Below are 22,011 nucleotides of genomic sequence, written 5' to 3'. Positions count from 1 at the left end.
TACCTTAAGACAAGTTGACAGAACACTTATGGTCTCTGATATGATTATTGATGGCAGATGGGAGATACCTGAGTTTTTGCCTGTGGAAGTAAAGGAGGCTGTTCTTCAACTTCAGATTCATTCAGGAACAGATAGAATTGTTTGGAAACATTGCAATTTTTCATTAAAAGCAGCTTAGAATGTTTATAGATTTACAGGTCAAATTCAGAAATGGAGTGCCTTAATTTGGAAACACAGCAGACCTAGAGTTGATGTGATGGTTTGTATCATTCTCCACAATAGGAACCTTTCTTTGGTGAATTTGCAGAAGCATGGAATTGTATTAACTTCTATATGTCATAACTGTTGGAAGAGCTTGGACACAAATGATTATTTATTTTATAAATGTTCTTAGGCTCAGGCAATTTGGCATGAAATTTTCTGTTTGCTGCAAATGGATATACCAGTTTGTGAATATTTAATGTAAGTTGTTAATTGGTTTTGTTTGCAAATAACTACTAAATCTATTACGACAAAGGTGTTGAGCGCTATTTTTTCAACTACTATTTGGAAGATTTGGTCTATCAGAAATTCTGTGCTTCATGAAGGATGCAAAGATCAAGCCTCCTTTATTACTAAAACTATAGTTTGGGAAGTTTTTGTTAGGAAACGTGCTAGTTTTAAAAACTTTTTGAGGGATTTTAATTCATAGATCTTGATTCATCACATAGAGACAAGTTTTATGTAAAAATAAAACATGATGTATCATTCAATTAAAAGATTGAATACTTACATCAAGGTTTGAGTAAACCTTAGATCTCTCCTCTAAAGTGAATGTTCTCACTTATTGTAGATCCCTTTTGCTAGACACCTTCTCCATGAATCTCCATCTTGTTGGTAATGGTCTTGCCTTTAGAATCACTCATAAGCCTCCATGAATGACCTTGGAAAACTAGGCTTGTTGGAGCCTCCATTAGATGAGAACACTAACCCTAATTTTCTAGAGAGAGAAAATTTATTCCTTTTTCCTTCTTTCCAAAAATCACACCTTTAAATATACATAGACCATGTATATTTATAGGCAACATAAAAATAAAGAAAGGAAACAACAAATCCTTCTCAATCTCTAATTCATATGTCTCAAATCTAATATGATTCCAATATCAAGTTGGGCTATGAGTGAGAATCCATTGGGCCTATTATTTTATTGGCTACAATGAATTAATAATTGGCCCGGTCCATGGACCCAATTCAATTAATTCATAAATTACTTTGTACTCCACTAAAAAAAATTAATTGAACTCCAATTAAATAATAAATAACCTCTAAGTCAATATTGCACTTTGACCCCTCTATGCTTAATTAATTATCGGATATATAAAGCCATCAATCTGACTACTTAATTAATATATTTATTTTGGTACCATTGATTATTTCTGGCTCGATCACAATAAAACATTTGTTGAACAAAAATAATAATTTAAATAAATAAATATATAATAAATCATTTTGTCTAAAAACATACAAAGGCCTTCGAATTTACTTTGTGATCAACCATAATCAATACAAAATAAATACAAGTAGCAATGATGCATATATTGAAAATATAACCCTCTAACTATTAATTACATAACTACCCAAAGTGTCGGTCTAAGGATCCCAAAGAATCCGCCGAACAAATCAAAGTAATTATTAATTAATAAAAGAATCTATACTTTTCGCATGCTTAAGAGTCAAATACCATGACGGTGATATGGAGCAATTGCATACGACGGCTCTCGCAATATATCTCAACCTAACGTGGATCCAGTTCAAGTTTTAATTAATTATGAGTCCATCCATAATTACCGACTATGAACAATTTATAATTACTACTTATATATCATGCATTGATTGCCATTACATACATATATATAAATATTTCTTGTAATTACAGGGACACTATCAAATTCATAGTGAATCAAAACATAATACATTGAATTCACCAATTATACAAATCATAAATATTTCATATATGTCAGAAACATATGTCACTTTAATCCAAACAGGAATTTGCTATGTTAGGGCATATAAATCCCAACAGCTCCCACTTGCCCTCATAGCCAATTTAAATTGCACCTAACTCCAATGTTATCCAGATGATGATCAAAATTATTGATCAATGACACATTTGATAATGGATCAACAAAGTTGTGTTCCAATGCAATGTTTTAACTACAAGTGCATTTTCTTGCCGAACAATATCATGTAGAACATGATACTTCCTCTCAGTGTATCTTGTTCCTCTATGGAACCTTGGGTCATTGGTTTGGACTACTTCTGCACTATTGTCACAACATAGCTCAATAGGCAAGCTAGTATACTCCACAACCTCTAAATCAGTGAGAGCAAACCAATAGGCTTCCTTTGCCGCCTTTAAGGCTGCAATATATTCCACCTGCAGGTTTGAGTCAGCAGTTGAAATCTGCTTAACAATCTACCAACTGATCTCCCTTCCATTAAATGAACATACACTAAGTCATGAACCTCATAGTATCTACTTCTGATTGAAAATCAGAACTAGCATGCCTGACTAGGACCATATCATCACATCCATAAATGAGTATGATATCCTTGGTTCTCCTTAGGTACTTAATGATATTTTTCACAATAGACCAGTTGTCAAGTCCAGTATTGGACTGATCTCTACTGACTATCCCTACTATGTAGCGGATGTCCTGTTTGGTATAGACCATGGCATATATGAAACTCTCATATGCTGAAGCATATTGTTCCAGTCTCATTTGCTCAATCTCCTTTGATAGTCTTGAAAAACTACTTACTAGAGAGAGCCATCCATATCAATAAAGCAAGAACTCATTCTTTGAGTTATGCATACCAAACCTGGTCAAAACTTTATCAATGTAGGATTATTAAGCTAAGCCTATTTTCCTTTTAACCTGATCTTGCAAAAGCTTGATCCTAGGAATATAGCTTACATCCTGAAAATCCTTCATTTAAAAGTAATTGAACAACTACCTCTTTATTGATGACAAAACTTCCACATCATTCTAAATGAGTAGGATGTCATCAATATATATAAAATCAGAAAAATAATGACATTCCCTTGTACACTCATGATTTATTCACTAAGAAATCTTCTGGTATCTTTTTGTAGATTAACTTGCCTTCCATAGGAATCACCCTACTAGAAAGTTCTACAAGATCCCAGAATTTATTAGAATACATAGATTCGAACTCTGATTTCAAAGTAACTCGCCAAAACGATCTGTATCCATATCGGTTCACGCTTCCATATAGCTTACTGGGTCCAACTCATGTTTAACAGGGATGTCCATAATGGTCTCACCTTAAAACATGATTCTGTCGGATTGGATGATAATCCTCCCACTACATCAATGTACCGATGCAAGAATCTGTGTAGTAGATGATGCTAACGCATCAATAGGGAATTCATATATTATTCTCAATCTCTATAATAAGTGTGTTCACATGTGGTACATCTGGTACTCATACCAAATTCTCTAACATTATGCTACTAGGTATGTGATTCATAATATGATTCTCCTATAGATAAACAGTGAGTGAAAACAATCAACTTTTATCTTTGAGATCATAAAATAATCCATTCTAGTGACTTTAGAGTAGCTATCAAATCTAACATGCCTATGATCTGCTTCCAACTTACTTGTCCATATCAAGCGCACATGTGCAAGACTACCCCATATGTGCATATGATTCAAACTAATATTTAGTCAAAAACACAGCTCAAACGGTAATCCTTGAGACAGACTAAGATGGAATGCAGTTCATAATATGCATCGACATTATTAACGCTAAACTCTTAAATGAAAGAGATAATGTAGCATAACTGTTCATAGATCTAACCATGTTAAGCAGAAATTCTGTTATTCCTATTTGACACCTCAGCCCATTGAGCGTCAATTGCGGAAAACTGGTACATAATACCCTCATTGACTATATAGTCTTTGCACTATCCCAAGAAATACTCATATCTACGATCAGATCAAAGTGTTTTGATAAATTTACCTAATCTGTGCTCCACGTCAGTCTTGACCCTTTTGAAATATACAAAAAAATTTAAGACTTGTGTCGCAACAGATAAATTTATCCAAAACGTGAGTAATCTTGCTTGGATGTTCATAAGACCACACGTGTCAGTGTGTACCGGCTCCAATTGTTCTTTATGTCTATTTCATTTGGCTGATTAAGCCCTTAGAGTTATCTATCCTTCAAAACAGGATTCATAAGTTTGGTTTAGGCTCCTCTACCTCACTAGGTAATAAACCTTCTTTGACCAATCTTTGAATCTCATTTTGATTGATAACAACCCAAAAATAGACATTAAAACTACAATGAGTCAGGAATAACAAATTTTCTCTTAACATTCAATCTAGAAGATGCAACATTAGTTTCTACATCCTGGAAATCTTAAGAGCTTGTGATTATAGTATATTAACCATCTTTCAATGCACTAGAAGCAATCGCATATCTATTCAATTTTATAAAACCAGTTTTACAAAATAACAACACAGTTTTTATAAACTACAAGTGAAACAAGAATAAGATAGCGTCTAACTTCTGTGCATAAAGAGAGTTCTCTAATATTAATATCCTCATACTCTCTAATTTCAGATGTAATAGTCCCACTGACTTAGCTACAACCTTGACATCAGGTCAAGTACAAATATATTCCATATCATCGAGGCTTCTGGATTCCTGAAATCCTTACAATGAATTGCAAAAATGTTTAGTGGCTCCAGAATCTATCCATCAAGAATTAATAGAAACAACCACATAACATGGCTCAATGATTAAATATATATTTTCCTATGCCACGTTATTGCTTAGACAATTCGTCCTTTAGTGTCTTCGTTAGCAGTAAAAGAAACAATTTAATTTGCCCTCAACATACACTGTCTTATTCCCTTTAACCTTTTGGATACCCATGTTTTGTGCTAGCCTAGTCCTATTATAATCCTTCTTCTTTGCTTTGTCCGTCCACTTGGGCCTAGAAGAAGATGGTATAGACTAGGTTAGATTGATAGGAACGCCCATACTCTTGATTATCCCTTCATCTATTACCAATTCTATAAGAATATCAGCGAGTGTGAACTCAAACTGATTCCTTATTTAGTTCACTCTAACAGAGTCGAACGAGTTTGGTAACAATGCAATAATCATGTCAACTTGAAACTTACCACCCAAGTCAGCCCTATCGATCTCCAGCTAATTTTTAAATAATAAACAATCATTTTCAAAATTCGATTTCATACTGGAGTTCCTTAGGCTATCTTGATGGTGTTCAAGTCTGACATAGTATGTAGGCATACGTCCTATCTAATCTCACCAAAACATCTCATTAAGTATCTTAAAGTAAAAGAATTAGGTATAGGAGTATTATATACATTTTGTACCCTTACGTTGTGAATAGAATATCTAAGTTCCTTTTTCAGTCATTATAAATGAGGTCCAATATCATAAAATATTTAAGCAAGCAGATAAATGGATTAGACATAATTCATCTGAATATAAATGCATTCATACGATATGCAAGGTGAATTATTAATACTATCATGCATATTTAAAATTAAAATGAGTTTGTTAACCACATAATATAATAAATCTCAATCGAACAAGAGATCATTATCATTATTGGTGAACAATCCCTTTTAATTAATGCGGGTCCCTCAACTCTGTAGCATAATAAATCAACCAATCAATATATCAATAACTTATCCTGTTGGAGGAGGTCATTATTACTATTGTTGAGATTCATTTACTATTAGGCGAGCACTTTCATTAAAATAGTATGTAGGTCCCTTAACAACTACATGAAAAATCGGATAACCAATACACCAATAACTTATTCGGTTGGCGAAGTTCATTACTGCTATTGGCGGGCAGAACCCATCATCTCCATATCTCTTAAGACAATGCCTTGTCTATGTATATGAAATGATTCCCGATTATATTTAGCTTTCTAAAATCACCTAGTGTAGACTACTCCGTTAGGGAGCTAACACTATTGATTTTAGATTGAGTGTATAACGTTATTAATGCTCTAATGAAAAATAAAACATTTAAATATCATGTTATTATAATCTAGACTCTTTAAATCATGCGTAGGGCCTTATTTTTAAAGATCTAATTACAATGAACATTTAATATTATTATTTTCATGAGACAACCATTCTTGTAATATTAAGACTCTTCAAATCATACGTGGGGCCTTATTTTTGAAGATCTAATTACAATGGTGTTAATAACGAAGGCCATGGGGTAATGTATAAACAATAATAATTAGCAATTAATTATTTCATGCATCACATACAACAATAAATGACAGATAAAGCAAATTAAACGGCCAATGGACTCAGCTTTTAACATTTAAAAACTATTCTTGCTGTGCGGGCGTCCTTCAACAGTCTATAAACATCCATAGGAAGCTTGTACGCATTAGGAGAAGTAAAATACTGCTTGAAACGAACCCCGAGGACCCCACACGCGCTCACACGCGCCTGTAGCAAGCAGAAGGACAACACACGAGCCCCCACGTGCTCCCACGCGCCTAGGACGCGTGGGACGCTCCCCCACGCGCTGGCACGCGCCAGGGGTGTGTGGGACGCGCCTCCACGCGCGTGGAGGAGTGTGGCTTTGGCTGGCGCATGCATCTCATGCGCCAGCATGTTCTTTAAGTCCTTTCTCCTGGCGCGTGCTCCTCACGCGCCAGGCTCACCATCCCTGCACCACATGTGATTCTAGCCTCCTCCGACGCCTCTTCTCGCCGCAGGCGAAGCTCCGATCACCGGAAAAACGCCGAAAAATTCCAGAAAAATCAGGCAAATTCCCAGAAAATTAAATTAAGCCTCAAAAAATTCCAGAAAAATTCGAAAAAATTCTAAAAAATTACTGAAGCATAATTTAACCCTTTTGGACCTTCTTGAAGCTTCATAGTATCCTTTGATGAATATTACATGGCTTTAAAAATATTTACAACTTGAAATACAATGGAAAAAATAAATTACATCATTGAACTTTCAAACGGCTAAATCAAAGCCTTAATTACATTCATCCAAAGATAAAATTACATTCCAATAACCTATAAGCTTCATCCATGGCCCAAACATTCATCAGCATTCATCTAATCACAAATATACATACATCATGATCATATAAAAATATATACATATGCATATAAAAATTTGGATCCATGAATGATGATTTTCATAAAATCATGATCTCTAGTAATGAATCAAACCATGCTCTGATACCACTGTTAGGAAATGTGCTAGTTTTAAAAACTTTTCGAGGGATTTTAATTCATAGATCTTGATTCATCACATAGAGACAAGTTTTATGTAAAAATAAAACATGATGTATTATTCAATTAAAAGATTGAATACTTACATTAAGGTTTGAGTAAACCTTAGATCTCTTCTCTAAAGTGAATGTTCTCACTTATTGTAGATCCCTTTTACTAGACACCTTTTCCATGGATCTCCATCTTTTTGGTAATGGTCTTGCCTTTAGGAATCACTCATAAGCCTCCATGAATGACCTTGGAAAACTAGGCTTGTGGGAGCCTCCATTAGATGAGAACACTAACCCTAATTTTCTAGAGAGAGAAAATTTATTCCTTTTTTCTTCCTTCCAAAAATCACACCTTTAAATATACATAGACCATGTATATTTATAGGCAACATAAAAATAAAGAAAAGGAAACAACAAATCCTTCTCAATCTCTAATTCATATGTCTCAAATTTAATATGATTCCAATATCAAGTTGGGCAATGAGTGAGAATTCATTGGGCCTATTATTTTATTGGCTACAATAAATTAATAATTGGCCCGGTCCATGGACCCAATTCAATTAATTCATAAATTAATTTCTACTCCACTAAAAGAAATTAATTGAACTCCAATTAAATAATAAATAACCTCTAAGTCAATATTGTACTTTGACCCCTCAATGTTTAATTAATTATCGGATAAATAAAGCCATCAATCCGACTACTTAATTAATATATTTATTTTGGTACCATTGATTATTTGGCTCGATCACAATAAAACATTTGTTTGACAAAAATAATAATTTAAATAAATAAATATATAATAAATCATTTTGTCTAAAAACATACGAAGGCCTTCGAATTTACTTTGTGATCAACCATAATCAATACAAAATAAATACAAGTAGCAATGATGCATATATTGAAAATATAACCCTCTAACAATTAATTACATAACTACCCAAAGTGTCGGTCTAAGGATCTCAAAGAATCCGCCGAACAAATCAAAGTAATTATTAATTAATAAAAGAATCTATACTTTTCTCATGCTTAAGAGTCAAATGCCATGACGGTAATAGGAAGCAATTGCATACGACGGCTCTCGCAATATATCTCAACCTAACACAGATTCAGTTCAAGTCTTAATTAATTATGAGTCCATCCATAATTACCAACTATGAACAATTTATAATTACTATTTATATATCATGCATTGATTGCCATCACATACATATATATAAATATTTCTTGTAATTACAGGGACACTATCAATTTCATAGTGAATCGAATCATAATACATTGAATTCATCAATTATATAAATCATAAATATTTCAGATATGTTAGAAACATATGTCACTTTAATCCAAACAGGAATTTACTATGCCAGGGCATATAAATCCCAACAGTTTTATCTTACCTTAAACTTAGTTTAGAAGATTTTACAATTGTGTTTTCATAGATTCAGGTTTTTTGTTGCCAGAGTTATATTTTTTCCAGTCTATACTGGTTTTGAGCTTTTTTAGCTCTTGAATTGTAAAAGGAGGTATGCCTCCTTCTACACTTTTATTAATTTTCTTTTGTATATAATACCATCCCATTCAGGAAAAAAAAAATAATAAAAAAAAATAAATAAATAAATAAATAAAATTCTGTAACATTTAAATGTTTAATGCAATAAAATACTCGGACAGAGCCATGTTATGGCTAAATATTTAGTGGGAAAATCAACTAACCATAGATTAGTCAGACACACTAAAATCAAGTAATATTAGAAGTTCAGACTCCTTCAAAATCTTTCTTTATTAAGGCAAATTAGCCAAAAATACATTGGCCTTTCAATCTTATAAAAGAACAATAATTTAAATTGCAAAGAGCTGAGACAACCAAACCTTACTTAGTAACGTTTCCCATCTTCGAGAACTGGCCATATTCATCCATTTATTTGGGCTTCGTACATATTGGGGTAATACTTCTTGATAAGTTTGACTTGGGTAACATTATCATGCACAACACTCTGCAATGACTTGAACAAATATGCTCCCACTTTTCATACCTCCTGGATGATGTATAGTCTATTCCAAGTTGTGAACCATTTACTGTAATCCTCAATATTTTTTACGAAGGTATTATAGCCCTCCAAACAAGTTCCTTAACCCTAACGGAGTGACTCTTCACACGTTTGTTATAAGCCTTGACATCTCTTTCCTTCTTTACCAAAATTTGGTCGAGAGCCACTAGGCAATCTTCATCCAGATTGTCGAACTCCGTATAAATCACCTCATAGTAATCACTAGTTGATAGATCATTCTGGTATATTACTATAGAACCTTTTGTTCCAATAGGAGAACTGCATCATGCCTGTAGCGTACACACTAGAACCAGGGCCTGACCATAGGGAGGCTCTATATACCCACAACGCATCTAATAGTAAGTCTTGCCAAGCTTTAGGATTCCTCTTGCCAATCATAGGTCCTGAAAGTCATTCCTTCTACCCATTTTGTGAAATAATCAGTGGGTAACAAGATTGTTAAAATCGGGATTTTACGCAGAATTGTTTTGGGCTCCGTAGAATCGGAATCGTAGAATCGGATCGTGAATCGTAAGATTCTACCAAATTGTGAGAAACAATTGAAACTAACTTCTTAAATAATAAGATCTATAAAATATAACAAAAATGAGGTCAAAACATACAATATTACATATCCATGAGTTCACAAATCTCAAATCCTAACAATATTTCAAAGTCCGAATATAAATAAAAGAGAATTTAGCTCAAAATAACTTGAGTTTACAAATCTCAAATCTTAACCCATCCATCTCCAAAGTTAGAAAATAAAATTACATGTCAAAAGTAAACTTTTTTTTTTTTTTTTTTTTTTTTTTTTTTTTAACTCTATGCAATTTTTTTTTTTCAAAAACTGAAGAAATAAAAAAACCTTTTTGTCCACCAATCCAAGTGTTACGGTGTATGTGACCTTATTAGTCACAAATATGAAATTAATCAAGAGTTAGCACAACAAAATGTGAACCACGCGTTAACTTGATCTTATTATATTATCAGTTTAGACTACAAGATTATACATTGGCTGGCAAATTCGGCAAGTCTTTTACGCTTTTAAATTATTTTAAATTTTTAATATATGATAAGCCTTCAAAACAAAATTAGTCAAATGAAACCAAAATTTGCCTAAACCTGTTAGTCACGAGTATGCATCCTTGAGATATAATTGATCATTTTAATTTTTTTATAATTAAACACAAAAATATATTATGAAACATCAACATGCATGGTAAAAATAATTGATATATATACATATATATATATATATATATATATATATATATATTTCTTTTTCTGCCACTAATGAAAAATAATTTATATTTTATAGAATAAATATTTAACTTTGTATACTACACTTGAGCCAGGCCTCTTTTATTTTGTAGCCCAGAAGAAACCAACCAAAAAATAAAAGAAAGCCCAAAAATAAAGGCCCAAACAACCAATTTCGTAGAATCGGTAGAATCGTGTAGAATCGTACGATTTTACCTCCGATTCTACGATTCTACCCCCGATTCTACCGATTCTACTAATTGAACGATTCTGCTATGATTTGACTCGATTTTGAGTTCTGAGTCGTAGAATCGTGCGATTCTACGACTCAGAATCGCGATATTGACAACCAAGGTGGGTAAGAGGATATAACAATGTTGTTCGGAGGATAAAGGAGTTATCATTCCTGTCTGGTTAATAACCTATCCTCTTAACGGCCAAGGCTTATCGACTGGAGTAATTTCCATTGATGGTTTTCGAAGGATGTGGATATGCTTTTGACAGGGCTGAGACCCCATGATAAGTGATACTATCCTATTCCATTTTCGTCCACCAGAAGTCATACCTTCTTAGGAGCCATTTCATCTTGCTAATCACTTCAAACTCACTTCTAAGTAAACTACTTCCACTGAAAAATATAAAGGAGAAATGGAAAGAGTTCCTTATGCTTTAGCCATTGGTTTCTTAATGTATGCAATGGTGTGTACAAGGCCAGACATATCACATGTTGTTGGTGTTGTTATCAGGTTTCTTTCTAATCTAGGCAAAGAACATTAGGTAGTAGTAAAGTAGATTCTCACGTATCTTAAGGACACTTTAAAATTTTATATTTGTATATCTAATGGTAAACCTATGCTTGAAGGGTTCACAAATGCTGATATGGCTGCGGATACATACTCTAGGAAGTCAACATCAGGATACTTAATTACTTTTACAGGGGGCTATTTCATGGCAATCTAAGTGACAAAACTGTGTTGCCCTCTTTACCATAGAGGTTGAATATATTGCTGCAATTGAAGCTTCCAAAGGAGATGCTATAGATGAAAAGGTTTATACTAGAACTGAGGTTTAAGTAATAGTGGTATACGCTTCACTGTGATAGTCAAAGTGCCCTTTACCTAAGCAAGAATCTAAGTTTCCACTCAAGATCAAAACATGCACATAGATGTGAGGTATTGTGGATTTGATATATTCTGGATGAGAAGTCATTAGTGCTTCGGAAAATCTATAACAAACATGGATCAGATATGATGATCAAATCGTTACCCAAATAAAAGCATGACTTCTAAAAAAGCATGGCGGGTATGATGGATTCCTCCACATAGTCGGGAATAGGAGATTTGTTGGGCTTTTTCACACCTATATGGAGAGCCCAATAAGGTTGGTTATTTTTTTTTTTATTTTTTTTTTGGGTGGTAGCCCACTTGGATGTTAAAAGCCTATGTGGAAGTCCATGTATTTAATCTTATTACAATATAGTAAGTATGGTTAAGAGAGTTAGGGTGTGAGTTTGTATTGCTGATTAGGGATCTTCAGCCAATAGAAGAGATAAATCGTGGTCTCTCTATAATCAATTGGCCAATTCAACTCTGATCAAGGTGAAATTCTAGAGGAAGGGTTCTCACATTGAGAAGCTCATCCTCTTCGGTCAAATTTTCATTTCATCTCTTCTAAAGTGTTTTTCATTTAGCCTTAAACCGGTGAGATCTACTTGTTTTATTGAAAATATCCACCTTTTTTTTGGGTAAAGTTTGATTCTGTTGTTGTTGTGATTACCCAAGGGCTTTATTTCCTTTACGATTGTTGTGATCTGTATGCCTCTAGTTTTATCTATAGAATACCTATTATAACCCCACTATTGTTCATGATGGAATATATCATTCGGAGTTTGGCCCGAGGTGTTTTCCCTTCAATCTGAATGGTTTTTCTACGTTATAGTTGGGTGTCCTTGAGTGGGTGATTCTTTATGTTCTATTATTTTATTATACCTGCACTAAATTATTAATTCCAAAGGTTTGGACAAAAGGGGAAATTTTTTTGTAGTTGTTCTACTGTGCTTTGTTTCCCAACAGGCTCTGTGTTGTGCTTATATTGTCTATTTAATATTATGATTTTTAAAGAAATTGGAGGGTTATGTTGAAGTATTAAGTGGGATTGGTTTAAATTATTTAAACCAACTCTATATTTAGGGAAAGATTGGGTATGTACGTATTTGGGTACACCCAACCGATTATATAAAATAAAATTAGCTCTACACCCTTATCTAAATCCAATATTTCTCACATGCCCTTATATATACATATCGTCTGTTAGGATTTTTGTCATATCACACTAACTATTAGGATTTTTTTTGTTCTAATTATTGTAATTGAAAATTTTCATAGTAGAAAACTCACTCAATGTAATGTAATGATTATATGTTTAGTAATGGAATAGAAATAAAATAGTTAAGTAATTTGGGTTCGAAGAACAAGACTACTTGAAAAAGTCTACATTAAAAGGGCAAAAAGCCAAGATCTTCTATAAAAGGGCAAATCCATCCAAGATCTTCTAAAAAAGGAAAAATTGTCCAAGAACTTCTGCAAAAGATAGAATGGTCCAAAGATCAACTTCAAGGGCAAAGATGTAATTTTCTCAAGTATGAGCTTAAAAGGTAATAATCACACTTGAATTTCTTCTATTATCATGTAGGTATATCGATACACGTTATTCATGTTCATATGTTATTCTTTGCATGGTAAATCCTATGATTTATTTACTTATTTAATTGATATATATATTTTGGAAAAAAAATGATTTTCATGAAAAATATATTTATATTATATTAAAATAGAGTTTCTAGAGTTTTCCCGTATATATCTGTGTTTATATACGACATATATATTTTCCAAAAATTTTATTGAATGTAAATATTGCTTAGGATTAGTTTTGCTAAGTTGCTAATACTTTACACATTGATTTTAGCATGTCCTTGAGCATCAAGAAAAATATTTCTGAAAAATTCATCCAAGCTATTTTTGTTTAAGTTCTAAGTTTCCTTAGACACATTATATGAATATGCAACAAGAAAATCATTTTCTAGAACCTTCTAATAAGTATTTTGGTGTTTAAAGTATATTTTGAATATTTAGAGTCGATCACATGTCAGTAAAGTCGAAATACATAAAGTTGCTTGTTCCTTAACCAAACTTATAAAACTCCCAATCGATCAACACTAAGCAAACTTCGATTGATGGTGCTGAGGATATCGATTGAACTCTATGAAGCATCGATCGATTGACATTATTCCCAGTTAGATCGATGGAAATATTTTAAATATAAAACTTAACTTCCTAATTGAGTGTACTGAATCTTTTTCTAATATTAAATTGGTGAAGATTAAAATATTTTTTAGAGTAGAAAGGGCATGTACTCAAATTCTTCTAGAATTGTCTTTTAATTTTGTTTTATTTTACTTAGAAAATAAGTTCTCAACTTAGAGAACAAGTTTATTTGGAGACCAAGAACCTTATGTGTGGAGCAAGCAATGTTCTCTATATATACAGGGTCTAAAAGTAAAGACCGTGTGCCCTAAGTCATGGCAAGAATTATATAGTCCTAGAGTGTTTATTCTATCGCTAAAGCATTCTTTGTTTATTTATTTATCTATAAGTGTTCTGTGTGAGAGTTCTACTTGTGTGTATCCATAAGAGAGTCTGCGTGTGAGAACTTGTTATATTTTATTATATATCTTGTGCCTTTTGTATTATGTATCATACACATATATCATATACTCTACATTAGATATGGTGATTATGATGTTATACATACGTTGATAAATATTGTTGTGGTGTGCGCTGAAAATTAAATGTCAACACACGGCCCGAAGTGCTATATATAGCCAAACAAAACCAAACCGTGAAATGGTGGACAGATTGGTTGTCAGAATGATTCCAAGGTGAAGAAGCAATATATGATGGGATTAATGTGGATCAATGGGTTTATATAACTGTTAGATGGATCAGGTACAGGACAACCAAAGAGATCTCCTAGAGTGTGATAGCAGGGCAACTGGGTTGAAATTGATAATAGAGTAAATCGATTGCAAGTGAACGAGCATTGAAGATTTGTTGCCTTGCTAAGTCTGAAGGTAGGCTGGTGTTCATCGTGTTAAATTGGACTAGTTGTACTCTCTTTCTTCATAGTGAATTTCTTGGTTGAGCCAAGTCCCGAGGTTTTTAGATCCCGAGTTAGGGGTTTTCCTCGTATATCTAGTATGCAAGTTTCTCTACGCTTTTTATTTTACTACACATATTAATTGTTTATTATTTCTATTTGATTGATGTATTCTTAGATGAATATCATGATTAAATCTATTCACATTTGTGCTTAAGTTTACAAAGAAATTAAACTGGATATAACTAATCACTATAAGTTGGTAAAAATAATTATGGGTTGATAGATTATTTGTTTATTTAATCAGATTTAGTAAACTAGATATAATGTGGTAGGAAAAGGGTTGTGAGCATTGTTTGTAAACGGAGATGAGATGATAAGTTTAAACTTGTCCCAGTCTGGAACATTTATGGGACCAAGTATTTTTAAAAAAGGTTGGTGGAGTTTACATAAATTCATCCCCATACCTATCTTATTGCCAATATTAGCATGTATTGTAAGCTTTATGTGATATAATAAATATTATAGTCTCTGTTGAAATATTTTTATTATTATTATTATTATTTTTATTAGTTGTTTTTAGCCTTTTTATGTAAGATCCCTATAATTATTGGATCACGTAGATAAGATCCTTGTAATCTTGAGATCCCGTAGATAAGATCCTCGTAATCATGGGATCACGTAGATTTTGACATATTTTCTATCTTTCTTTGATTTGGTTTCTTTTCTTTATACCCTATTCTTGTATATAAACGTAGATCTTGGTTCTTGGTTTGAGTAAGCCAAAACCTAAAACTTCTTCTTTTTGGTATCAGAGCAAAATAAAAACCTTCACCTCCCTATTCTTATTTGCTGTAAGCCCCATTACAAGTGCTTCAGCCTGATATTTCTCTTTTTTCCATTATGCCTCTGGTGTTTGGATGTATATGTTTTGTTCAAAATCGTAACCTTCTCATACTAAACTTGATGACAAGGCCAGTAAATGTATCTTTTTAGGATACTCTTCTATATCAAAAGGTTACTGGTGTTATGATCCAGAACATAAACATATGTATCACGCTCTTTTTGTCACCTTTCATGAGCATATCCCCTTTTATGGTTCTAACACTATATTGTAGGAAACTTCTACTCTCGATCAAAAGGCTTCTCCTCTTGTTCGTCCACTTCCTATTTTCAAGAAAAGTCTTCTCTTGTGGTTTCCTCACCCCCTCGTGCTCTACCTGAACTGCCTTCATCCTCCTCAGATTCAGGTTTAGATACATCTCTCTCTCATTTACATTGCCCTGATCCTGTTCCTACTCCTGAGTCTCAGTATCCCACTCAGGATCGAAAACTCCCTGCTTGATTTGGATTCGCTTATAATACTGATCATCTTATTTTGCAGTATAACTCTTATGATTGTTTTTCAGGGCCTTACCGAGCCTTTCTAGGCAAACTTGATTCCATTTCCATTCCTAAAAAGTTGTTTGAGGCTCTCCAGAATCCAAATTGGATGTCTGCTATAAAGGTAGAAATGGATGCTTTGCAACATAATGAAACATAAGAACTTGTATCTCTCCCTCCTAGTGAAAAAACTGTTGGTTGCAAATGGGTATTCAGTACTAAATATCGGGCTGATGGCTTTCTTAATCGGTATAAAGCCCTTTTAGTGGCCAAAGTATTTACTCAAATTCCTGGTAAAGACTTTAATGATACCTTCGCTCCAGTAGTTAAATTGACCTCAGTTCATTTGCTTATCTCCCTGGCTACCTCCCATAATTGACCTCTTCATCAGTTTGATGTGAAGAATGCTTTCTTTAACAGTGATCTTCTTGAGACTATTTATATGGATCCTCCATTGGGTTTTTAAGCTGAGGGGAGTATGCTGGAAAGGTATGTCGATTGCGGAAGACTTTGTATAGATTAAAACAATCTCTCAGAGCTTGGTTCAGCTGCTTCAGTGATGTAATTCTATCCATAGAGTTTGTTAGATGTTATTTTGACCATACATGTATTATCCACTATTCCTCCACTGGTCGATGTATCATTTTACTTGTCTATGTTAATGATATCATCATTACTGGCAATGACATCCCTGGGTTTGCTTAAGTAAAGCTTCAATTGGCTAAAACTTTTTATGTAAAAGACCTTGGGCAGCTCAGATATTTCTTAGGAATTGGGGTTGTTAGATCTAAGTAGGGTATCTCTTTATCGCAAAAGAAGTATGTCTTTGATCTTCTTCAAGACACGGGAATGCTTAGGTGTAAACTTGCTTCCACTACCATGGATCCTAATCTGAAGATCTTAGCTGAGTCTAGAGATCTCCTTTCTGACCTTTCGCAGTATCAATGTTTGGAGGGAAGATTGATTTATCTTACCAACACCCCCCTGATTTGGCTTTTGCAGTTAGTGTTGTAAGCTAGTTTATGCATGCTCCTCGTACAACTCATATGGATGCGATATATTATATTCTTCGATAGGTTAAGTCATGTTGTGGACTTGGACTATTTTATTCTTCTAGCAAGCAGGTTAGGTTATCCTATTTCAATGATGTAGACTATGCTAGGTCCAAAACTGACAGACGTTCCACATCTGCCTTCTGTACTTTCTATTAAGACCATCTTATATCCTGGAAAAATAAGAAACAACCTGTAGTTTCGAGACCTTTAGCATACGCTGAGTATCGTGCCATGGCTCAGGGTACTTGTGAGATTCTCTAGCTTCGATCTTTCTTGGAAGAGCTAGGGCTAGGTGAAAAGCAATCCTTAGGCTTATTTTATGATAATAAGTCAGCCATCATGCTTACTTCAGATTCTATTCTTCACGAGATGACTAAACATATAGAGGTGGACATTTATTTTATCAAAAAGAAGGTTCGTTCGGGAATTATCAAGTCGTGCTTTATACGTTCCTCTAATCAGTCGGCCGATGTGTTCACCAAATCTGTTGGTCCATCTTTACTTCATTCCTTGATTACCAAGCTGGACTTGATTGATATCTTCACTCCAACTTGAGGGGGAATGTTAAAATATCTTTATTATTTTTATTTTTATTTTTATTAGTTGTTTTTAGCCTTTTATTAGGTATTTTATGTAAGATCCCCGTAGATAAGATCCTCGTAATCATGGGATCACGTAGATAAGATCCCCGTAATCATGGGACCACGTAAATTTTGACATATTTTCTGTCTTTCTTTGATTTGGTTTCCTTTCTTTGTACCCTATTCTTTTATATAAATATAGATCTTGGCTCTCGATTTGAGTAAGCCAAAACCCAAACCTTCTTCGTTTGTCTCTATTCCCACTCCTGACAGTAATTTGTTTCCCTTGGCAAGAAGCGCACATCCATTTACCCCTATGGGGTCTTGAACACTCTCCATCCACTTTGGGAGGTAGATGAGATACCACTAGGCCACATTTACCCCTATGGAAACTTAAACTCTCACCATCCACTTTAAGAGGTAGATAAGATACCATTAGGCCATAAGGTCATTGGTTCTCTAATAGTAATTTATGTATTAAATTTAGTAATGATAAGCCTAAAGACTAAAATAACAAATATGAAACAATTCCCATGTTCTTTTATTAAAATTATTCTATTAGTAATTAGTTGTTTTTGATAGTTGGGTAAATAAACGGAGTTAATCTAACTTATAAGTTCTTAACCTTATTTCTTTGTGGGCTTAGTTCAAGCTTTTGGTTTGGCTTGACACATTAGCTAGTGAAAAGTATTAATTATATTGTAATACTTCTTTCATAAAAAATAATGAGTATGTAACTTTTTAAAATAACAAAAAGATAAACTTTAGGATTTTCATATTAACCTAATTAGTTTAACGGACCATTGTTCAAACTCAAGTCATGTAATAAATGAGTTCGTAATTAATACTTAATACTCAAATTCGACTATCTCATATAATGAACAAACAATATTCAAGTTTTAGAAAAGCTAAGTCTAAACTAATAATGTTCATGAATAACTCAAGTCATACCCATGGATGAAATTTATATATTGTTATTCTTATTGTTGTGATTATGATTGATTGTTATATTACATAGTTTATACTTACTAAAAGTAAATTGCAAAAGTTGTTATAGCATCAGTATAGAGAAGTCCAACATGCGTGCGTACTTGCATACTATTTCCACCTTTACCTTCATATAAATATATATATATATATATATATATATATATATATATGAATATCTAAAACTCAAAATTTATGGAATATCAGGGCATAATTGTCACTGGAGTTGGATTCTGGTTGCGAGTTTGGATCATAGGCAAGCAGGGCCCTGTTTTCGTTGCTATGTTCAGTCCATTAGCATTTATCATAACAGCCATCTTTTCAACATGCTTGTGGAATGAGATCCTTCACTGGGGAAGGTTCAAATGCTTTTTCTTATGTTATTATATTTGTGTGCACGTGGGTGTGTGTGTGTGTATATATAATATGTATGCATACTTGCATTCTTCAACATTGATGAAAATTATTGTTATATTGGTAATAGTGTAGGTGGGATTATATTGCTAATTGGAGGACTCTACAGCGTTTTGTGGGGAAAGAACAAAGAAGGAAAAAACAAAACAAATGAACAAAGATCAATTGCCAAAGAAGAAACCACATTGGAGAGCATTACTCGCCAGTGATTAGTCATGCACTGGCTGGAAATGGGTTTAATGATAACATGAACGCAATAGTAATGTATTCAAAAATACAAAAGACATCTCCTAACAGCGTGGCTGTAGTTAAGAAACATTTAGCTTGTAACAGCTTGACACTTGTTTTTCTTTTTATTTTTTTCTTTCCATTTTTTATTTCATACAAAAGCAGAAGCAATGCTTCTGTTATGTTGTAATTTATCCAATTATATATTATTTGGTTAAATTTGTTGCACAATGTTTTAAAGTAAATAAGGAAAAAAAAAACAAATAAAATGTGTATGGATTATTGTAAAAAAAAAAAAAAAAAAAGAAGAAGAAGAAGATGGAATTTACATTATATTAGGTTTTTTTAATTTTTTTTTAATAAAGATCAATTTCGAGTTGTTCAACTACAGTAGCAATAATAAGCAAAAATATATTTTCTTACTTAAACATTTAACTCTTTTTCTAAAGCAGATTTAGTACTATGGTTTGTATTTAGTGAAGTTAGATTTGAATGACAACTATTTGAGAAATTCGATGTTTTTCGCTTAAAACAGGCATGTGGTTGGTTGAATCATGTTGCTTCTAGTTCTACTGATTAATTGATGTTCTAACCAAAAAGCTTGTCCACGAGTTAAATTGGGTTAGAAACTAGGCACAAAATAACACAAATGTTATCAAATATGTTTTTTCATATTTGTTTATGTTTTTCTATCGATTTGAAAACAAATATAAGAAGCAAAAGTAGTTACCAAACAGACCCAAATCTTTTGCATTTTTCTTTGAAGATTCTCAGTCTTGCATTTTGATGGAAAAATAATGGAGAAGGAATGGAAAACTTATGGTTCGTTCATTATGAAGGAAGGAAGAGTGGTGTAGGGAAGATTAGAAGGAAGGAACAAGCTTCTTTCATTCAGTGGAGATGAGATAAGGAGAAAAATGATAATAAAATGGATGAGTCATACTTCCTCCTTCATAACTTTTCATCCTCTAAATATGGATGAAAGATAGGTGGGAAATCAAGTGGGCCTATTATAAAAGTTTTAAATTACAAAACTATCCTTCATAAATTGTAATACTATAGATATTGATGGGTATAATAGTAAAAATAATTTAAAACTCTCTCTTCCTTATCTCCTAATGAACATAGTAACTTGTCAACCCTTTTTCTTTTCTTCCATCCAACTGAACAAAAAAAGTTAAGGACAAGATCTCTTCTCAAGGGATGTCTCATCCATCCCTTCTTCTCTCTCTGCCGTCCAATTTTTTTTCTTCCTAAGGAAAAAAAAATATTAAAATAACATTCCTTATCCCTATTACATGGACGCATAGACATTTTACTCATGCGCATAACACTATCACTTTATTCTTTTTCGAAGGCACATTATTATTGCACCCGGAGTTTTCCTCCCTCCTAAAAATGCTAAGCGATATAGTAATTAGTCATGGTGAAAAGGGACATATACAATGGAGTGGTTATGGTCGGTATTCCTTATGAAAATGGCCGATTAACATATGTTTGGTGTCATCACCTAACATTGGATTTTGGTGCACTACGACTTCTAGAAATGTCTAAGGCCTTGCGAGAATATTTAACTATTCTGACATATAGGAAGTCTAATATGGTACCTAAATATGTTTGACTATCATTTAAGTCTTCGTGAACTAAATTAATGGATTCAAGAGTTTGAATATACATGAGGAAGGTATTAGGCACCCTACACATCCGCGAGGCACTGTTATCTTATTTTTCATCATACAATTAAATATTGTCTTGATAGCTAGATTATACGGATAAGTGGTAAGACATATTCCTTTATAGGTATATGCGCATGCATGAACTTGAAAAGAATATGATTTTGTAAAAGACATGTTCAAACATAAAAGTTCTTGAAAATTGATGACTTTGAACAAAAGTTTTCTTGGAAAAGACTATTGAAAATGTATATTTTGATGTGAAAAATGTTAGAGATTATATGCCCTTCAAAGCCATTATTAACATTTACTAATTATAAATTCTAATTTATTTATCTTTTTTAGTCCCATATTTGAATTAGGGTTTACCCTTTTAAATGTCAAAAAGCTATCTCAAGTCCATTCTAGTGAGCTTCTAGTGTAATGACCCAGTCATTTTCCTTCCTTTCCTTTTTCTCAGATTTTTACGGATAAATTTTTTCCGTTGATTTTTCCTTTCTGAGTACGGTTACTCATCACTTAGTGTCGTCTCAAGCCCTCGGAAATGGTTTCCGAGACTCTTTCACTTGGATTGATAACTTACTTAAAGGACCGTATCATTTCTACATTTTTCGTTTTTCGATACTATGCATTTTTCGTCCTTTTCCCCGTTTGTCACTTTGTTGGCATAACCTCAGTTTTCATGTTTGGAGTTGAGTTTTGACTTCATGAACCTTCATCCTAAGTGGTTTCCATAAAATACGTATCTTTACTTTTGTAGGAAAGTACTCTGGTTGCTCTTAGTGTCCAAGGGTATGGATGCAAAGTTCTTCAAAATTATTTTTGTTTCTTGGGGTGTTTTTCACAAATATCTTTTGGAGATATTTTATTTCGGGATTTTTAAGAAAATATCTTTTGGAAGATATTTTCA

At 33.1% G+C, this 22,011-nt stretch overlaps 1 protein-coding gene across 1 annotated transcript in view; it reads left to right on the top strand.

Annotated features, from left to right (window-relative positions):
• LOC132272557 (WAT1-related protein At1g43650-like) overlaps positions 1 to 19,409 on the top strand; it is a 67,582-nt gene extending 48,173 nt beyond the window's left edge. The window contains exons 6-7 of the mRNA XM_059773682.1: positions 18,994 to 19,145; positions 19,271 to 19,409. Of these exons, the coding sequence (XP_059629665.1) occupies positions 18,994 to 19,145; positions 19,271 to 19,409 (291 nt within the window). The remainder of the gene's footprint in view (positions 1 to 18,993; positions 19,146 to 19,270) is intronic.
• The last annotated feature ends 2,602 nt before the right edge of the window (positions 19,410 to 22,011 follow it).

The sequence above is a fragment of the Cornus florida genome, unplaced genomic scaffold (assembly GCF_030987335.1).
Source record: "Cornus florida cultivar Cherokee Brave unplaced genomic scaffold, ASM3098733v1 CherokeeBrave_3.0.0_Hap2_Chr09, whole genome shotgun sequence".
NCBI classification, from domain to species: Eukaryota; Viridiplantae; Streptophyta; class Magnoliopsida; order Cornales; family Cornaceae; genus Cornus; species Cornus florida.
The sequence above is the reverse complement of the archived record's forward strand: the minus strand, read 5'-3'. Positions and strand labels throughout refer to the sequence as shown.